The 7,500-nt window shown below is 35.4% G+C and overlaps 1 protein-coding gene across 3 annotated transcripts in view; it reads left to right on the forward strand.

The window, feature by feature from the left end:
- The window catches only part of LOC144965111 (uncharacterized), a 72,865-nt gene that overhangs the window by 41,933 nt on the left and 23,432 nt on the right, over positions 1–7,500 (forward strand). For all 3 annotated transcript variants that reach the window (XM_078900048.1, XM_078900051.1, XM_078900050.1), the window contains exon 2: positions 3,296–4,443. In XM_078900048.1, the coding sequence (XP_078756174.1) occupies positions 4,041–4,443 (403 nt within the window). In that variant the 5' untranslated portion in view covers positions 3,296–4,040. The remainder of the gene's footprint in view (positions 1–3,295; positions 4,444–7,500) is intronic.

A 7,500-nucleotide genomic window follows, 5' to 3' on the forward strand; every position in this document is an offset into this window, starting at 1 on the left:
TTGGTTTGGTTTGGTTAGTTATTCGTTTCTATTTTTGTTTTGATATGTTTTGTTTTGTGTTTTTGTTGTTTTGTTGTTGATGTTTTCTCTATTTTGTTCTTCTTCTTCTTTTTTTTTTTCTTTTTTTTTTTGTTAGGAATGAGAAGTTCACGGAGTTTATTGCTTTTGTTCCATCAGTCATCAATACGCTTCAACAGTTGTAATGTCACCTCCCTCGTAATGACGCATAGTAACTTAGTAACTGGCTCTAAACTATCGGAACAATGGCGGACGCCCTCATGAAATATTTCTCTGACGAGCATAAAAACGTTTCCAGGGGGGAAAAAACATTATAAATCTGATCATGTTTTTACTTTTACACATTCTGATCACAAGACATGAAAAATTCTAGCCAGCATGAAGAATAAAAAGTACCGATTTTCTTTGTTTAGAATCATGATGGTCGCCGTTGCTGGGCGACGTGAAATCAGACTATTGAATCCAATACGATTCAATAGGCTGATGTCACGCCGCCTGGCAACGGCGGCCATCTTGGTTCTAAACAAAGAAAATCATTACTTTTTATTTTTCATGCTGGCAAGAACTTTCATATGTCTTGTGATCAGAATATGTAAAAGTCAAAACATGATCAAATGTATGTGTTTTTTTTTTCTTCTGGATACGCTTTATACTCGCTGGAGAAATATTTCATACGGGCGTCCGCCATCGTTCCGATAGTTTAGAGCCAGTGTTGCTAAGTTACCATGCGTCATTAGGAAGGAAGTTACGGTACGACTATTGAATCCTATTCTGAATTGTATTGAATCTATGACCTCTTTAAAACAATGAATATTGTACTAAATATAGAGTCTAGGACGCAACATCGATTTCACAACTTCCGCCGTACCTTTCGGGCTTTACAACTTGTTGATTCGTCTGCAAGAATAGATAGCCTAATTTGTGGAATAACGTTGTGGGGAAATTCGGGCGATAAGAGGAGTCAAGTGGCAGACGCCTCGCCGGAAAGTAAACAGTGGCTATCAGCCAGGCGAGTCCCAGTTGGGGTGGGGGTAAAACTTTGCTTTGGTAGTGGTTTCTTTAGTAGCTTGTTGTAGTAGTTGTTGTAGTAGTTTTTGTTCTTGTTCTTGATGTGTTAGGGATGATGATGTTGATGATGGGTAATGAAGTAGTAGTAGAAGTGAATAATGATGCATGGCCATGCATTCTTCTGCGATGGTGCAATAATACAAGATGTTATGGTGGGACGGGAAAGAATGATCGATGGAAAGGTGGGAGGAGGAAGGGGAGTTGGATGTTGATGGGGTGTGGGGGGGGGGGGGGGGGGGGTTGTGGGGAGGTTAATCGTCACTACTGTGAGCAGTGATATCAGGGTTAGTCTGGTGGATACCTATTATCGATCTTGTATGACTAATTCATCTCTCTCTCTCTCTCTCTCTCTCTCTCTCTCTCTCTCTCTCTCTCTCTCTCTCTCTCTCTCTCTCTCTCTCTCTCTCTCTCTCTCTCTCGCTAGATATATACATACGTGTCGGTTGTAGTTTTTAAGAGCCCTGTATGATATTTGAAAAGACCATATTATCGTTAAATATATTTGGCAAATATGATTTTATGTAACAATAAGGCTTCAAAACAAGTGGACCAATCGTCACTATATTTTACATGGTGTTTACAATTGACATGTAGATGGTTTGTGTGTATTATGAGGTTGATTAGACATCGTGATAATTTTTTACCTCATCGAAACAGATCATTTATAGTTCGTGGGTTGTGTATCAACCTTCCGGTAGGCGAATATAAGGTGGGAGTACTTGCATTGAATCGATACCAGTTAGTGGTTCCTTTCATTATTTTGAATACAATCAATTTCTTAACATTTATATGAACAATTTTCCATTCGTAGCACTTGGAAATAATTCTACGATAAGTAAGCAAATATAGAAGATATTAAATGCAGAAAATGATATGTATTCAGGTCCAAATAAAACGGTCCATGGAGGTCTCTTACGAGGTCGAAAAGTGTTTTGTCTATTAAGACAACAGTTATTAAGTTCAAATTTCCCCATGGTAATGAATAAATGGAATTTTGTTTTCTCTTTTATACCGGATGAAAATGCCTTTAAAAAATAACAAAATACCTTCAAGAACCACAAAGTGGAAAAGTGTTGTATGAGATATTCATTGGATGAAAACAAAAACAGCAATTTTCAAAGACATTATGCATGAGTTACAAATTCATGACCAAACTTTACGATACGGTGGACGAGGGCACCTTGCCTACGTCGACAGCTTCTATATCTCGGGTGATCACACACACACACACGCACACACACACACACACACACACACACATATATATATATATATATATATATATATATTTATATATATATATATATATATATATATATATATATATATATATATATATATATATATATAATATATTGATCACTGAATGAGCTAACTTTGTTAAGATCGTCGCCATTTTACCCTCTACAATTTTTCGTCATTTTTATCTGATATTGTATTTTTGAACACGGTTTTGAAAAATCACTGTATCTATTTTTTTCTCAATTCCTATTCATAAAATGTATACAGTCTACGTATAAGGATTTGTTTTATTCGAATTTTGAATTTGAAAGAAATCTGATAAAGAATCTCAGAGTTACAAGCCGACAAAAAGCGAAGCGTGAGGAGGTATTTGTCAGATGGGGATAAAAATGGAGGGGATCGGATGGAGGGAACGAACTGAAGGATGTAAGTCGTTAGGTTGGGAATTATTTTGGAAGGGGGAATGTGAGGGAGAGAGAAGGGGAGGAGGAAGGGAAGTGTGAGAAAGCGGTCGTATATGTGTGTTTGAAAGGGTGGGGGGGGGGGTGATTAGGGAGAGGGGAGGATTTTCTTGTGCTATTAATTTGAATTTCAATTTATTTGAGTGTATATCCTATATATATATATATATATATATATTATATATATATATATATATATATATATTATATATATATATATATATTTATATATGTGTGTGTGTATGTGTTTGTTTATATATATATATATATATATATATATATATATATATATATATATATTTATATATATATATATATATATATATATATTATATATATATATATATATATATATATATATATATATATATATATATATATATATATATATATATATATATATATATATATATACATTAAATTGTTTGTTTGGTTTGTTTTGTTTTTTGTATTTTTTAAACGTCACATATCTTGCATTTATGTTTTTTATTTGTTTTCTTTTTCAGAACAACTGAAAGCTATACGAATTATCAGGTCAACGAAAACCCTAGCCCTCAGTGTGTCTGTTTCAAGGATGAAAACTGACATTACATTAATCAATGAATAAGATTCGGCTAGTTACAAAGCGTGTTTGTTAGAGTCATCGTTGTTTAATTAAAAACAGAAACGAATTCGTCATAATTTTTTATTTATTCTTTTTTTTAACTGCTGTGACATCGTCAACGAGTGATTACAGATAATTGATATTTATCAAAGTTTGACTTCCAGGAAACAAATTTCCTGTCTATCGAGAAAACGCCGGAGTTGAATTCAATTTGTATCGATTTCAGTAGAATCCAGAAACTTACTGTCATTGTCTACACAATTCCAAGAAATCACAAGAAATACCATGTGAATCGTCATGTTACTCTCAAGTGGACGACTCGTTTTCAGCATTAAAATTGTCATCGTCACCATTGCCAAAACAAGCCTCATTGTCTTTTCATTCTAGTTCCACCAATACATCAGCCTTATCTACGAATCACATTATCTAACAACATCGGAGTTCTCCATATGAAGGTGTGTGGCACTCATTGCCATCTTGGATCCAAATGGTCACCGTTGTCCAATTGAATTAGATGAACATTTATCAGTTCATACCTCAATATCGTGTTAACACCGTGTCCTGTATATATTTATTATTCTAACTTATTAAAATCAAACCCTAGTTGCCAAAAAAAAAAAACACACACAACAAAAGCTACCTCAAAAATGATACCACATCTACAAGAAATGATCTCTTCCAGCTCATCACTTGTCTTTCTGGCCCTTGCCTTTACGGTTTTGGGCCTCCTTGGAACTGGCACCAGGACTAATGGGGTAGAAGCCTCATCCAGATTCATCAACAAGCTCAGCAACGTCAATAAAACAATACGCGAGATTCAACGAAAGAAGGAAGTTCTCAAACGAATGGAGCAGGAGGTAAAGCCAAAATTAATGCCACCAAAACGTGGCTCTGGTCGACCATGGTTGGTAAATATCAAAGGACCCAATCCCCATGCACATGGAGCAGGACGCCTTGTACCACAGCCTCTTCCACAGAGTCCTATATCTTTGAGGAGCCGATTAGATTTAAAGACAGGCATGAAGAACATCATTAAACCAAGCAGAATAGGTCAGTCAAGTAGCTTTTTAAAAATTCTTTTGCCCTCTTTTTCATATTTTCGTTTCCTCTCCCCGGTTTCAGCTACCTATCTATAAACACCACTTCTTACTCATCCGCAAACTTACCTACTGTCACAAAGTGCGCACGTAAACCGTATGCTTATGTAGCGCAGTTTGCAACCTTGTTTATGTGTGCTATATTCAAGCTACGACACCGATCAATAACCAAACACAATACGTTGATAAAGGTTTTGAAGCTAAATGAAGATATATTTTATTACAATATAACAAAGATATTATGAGATATGAAGATGAAATGATAGATGTAATAAGTATGAAATCAAATGGATGGATGACAAATTGATGGAGATGGTGTGATGATGAATATGATATGAAAGCGATATGAAAATATATAATTAAATCAATTAATTATCAATACTTTACCAAACCGCTACCACATCAGACAATCTCACAGATAGGTTGTAACCATCACAGTCATACAGGCAACTAATAATTAACTAACTAACTAAACACAATCCAGACGTGTAGAAGAAAGCCAAAAGAGTGTCCTTGATATTCAACAAAAACTGTAAGGTTGTTCTAATATTGTTAATTTGTCTCTTCTTGAAATTGTTCTGATTTCACAGTATTCATAAACAGATCAATTGTTTCTCAATGTTCTGATATTAAAATAAGCAAATGGTTCTTCACAGGTAACTTATAAAACAGGCAAATGTTCAGTTTCTATTAGTGTCAAGCTATGAGCGTATAGCCTATAGTTGGCTTGTTAAAGCCCAGCCTCCAACGGCTCATTCACTTTAAAGAAAGAAAATGATTTTGTTATAATATGATAATCATACGAATATAACTCTATCTATATTTGAACTCACTCAATATGTTTACTTTAAATGAGTAAATATTATTTTACTTTAACAAATCAATTTATTAATGTTGATTAATATTGCTTTACTTTGTAGATATGAAATAATAATGCTTTATAGCAAGAAAAGCTTATTTTCTTTACAACAAGAATATATTACACAATTAATTTCATTATCTGATTAATTAATTGAGAATCAAAATTTAAAGTGATATTATGATATTGATATCAAAACACAATCATAATTGTAATCACAACATATTATTCAAAATCTCACCAGAGCCGAACAGATTATTGAAATCACAAATTAAGTCTACACAAGACTTTAATCAAACTCTATACAAGAGTTATAACACAACTTGATTCAGCTCAAACTTTGAGCACCACAAAGTCTACACAAGACTTAAATCACACTCTACACAAGAGTTAACACAAAACGTGTTTCAGCTCGAACTTTGAGCACTACAAAGTCTACACAAGACTTTAATCCAACTCTACACAAGAGTTAAACAAATGAGCCTAAAAGACTCCGCTGTGGTTATCGCTTAGAGACTATGAGCCTAAAAGACTCCGCTGTCTGGTCTCTTTTGAGACAATGAGCCTAAAAGACTCCGCTGAGTGGTCTGAAGAAACTGCTCAAAACTCTGGCATTTATAGGCAAAAATCAAGCAAACGAAGCAAAATTCTACCCACACAAACGGATGTTAGTCATATCCGTAAACATCTGAAATTCCTTAAAACTCCCCAGATTCCATAATCATGGACAACAACAACCCATCCTGATACCGGACATCCTCATATCAAGGATAAATAAATTCGTCAGCCCCATAGTTACGAGATATCAATCAAGCCATACCATAACAAAGTCACTCCCGTAGAATACAGGGATCCTACTTTGCTTATAAGTTTACGGAGAAAACAAGATTGATGCCTTTCTCACAATAACACCCACACTACGTAGTTTAATTCAAACTTCCGGGCCATAGGTGCATGATCTGATACGACCTGTATCAACAAAAGAAGGGTTGTTCCGGAGGGATTACAATAACAACAACAACTAATACTACGACGACGTACATCCTGTCGTAAACTGACGCCTACACGGAAGCATTTCGTTACACCTACCTATCCACATGCCAGCTTATTTCCCAACTTACCAATCCATCTGTGGTTCAACTGACCCATGGACTAACTTACCACAAAACTCAACCCATTGACCTATCACAAAAATACCTACTTGCCAGTCAACTTTCTTACCAAATTATCTACTTACATACATCACATCTTTGTTACTTGCTACCATGCTGTAGTTGTTGATTGTTCTAAAGTGAATTGCTGATATTTTGATTCGGGAGAAGGAGGCTGGGAGGTCTTGTATAGGTTTACATTTGTGACCCTACGCCTCGAAGCGGTATTAAGTCGGGATTTGGAAAACGAGGAAAACCGGTTGTAAAGTGGGAATGACCAAATTTATCAAATTTCAGTTTTTGGTTGTTTCAGAAACTACAATCATTTTTCTACACGAAAACATAATAATTCAACATAGATATTGAGGGTAAGTTATATAAATTTAAAGTTTAAAAAAGCAACTATCAATGACACATTCAAAACGAGAGTTGACTTTCTCTTTGAGAGCAACCATTTCCAAAACTTAGTAATATTAAGTCTTTTCCTCCCCCAATACCATGTAAGATACCACAGCAAAGGGCGTGTCTTTATCTATCTCAAAGAAAGCATGACTGTGTCCACAATTTCATGCTTCAACCAATAATGAACTTTCAAAACTGTAAACAAGTCTAGGTTTTCCCCTGACAACTTTGCAAACGAATGATTCTGATTCGTCAACGCTCATCACATGCGCCTGTTGGTCATTAAAATGCCCGGGCAATGTGTCATGACGTCAGCATGATTGTGTTACATATGTGTGTGTTTGTGCATTTTTGATACACACCACGTGCTGTTATTTCTTTGTCTAGCTGCATTGGTTAATGATCGAGATGAGGGTCCTTTGTCCCTCTTTCTTTATTCATGAAATTATAGGACATGCTAAGACTTTAATTGGGTGGGGTTCCTACCTCCCATAGTGGGCAGGGAGGTGCTTACTGTCTTCTATCCCCCTATATCTGTTTTCCAACTAGCTTTCTGTCTTTGTCTCGGAATGAGATTACTTGGTTTTGTCTTGGCCCT

Source organism: Berghia stephanieae, chromosome 2 (genome assembly GCF_034508935.2).
Source record: "Berghia stephanieae isolate SIO BIC M18660-M18661 chromosome 2, UCSD_Bste_1.3, whole genome shotgun sequence".
NCBI classification, from domain to species: domain Eukaryota; kingdom Metazoa; phylum Mollusca; class Gastropoda; order Nudibranchia; family Aeolidiidae; genus Berghia; species Berghia stephanieae.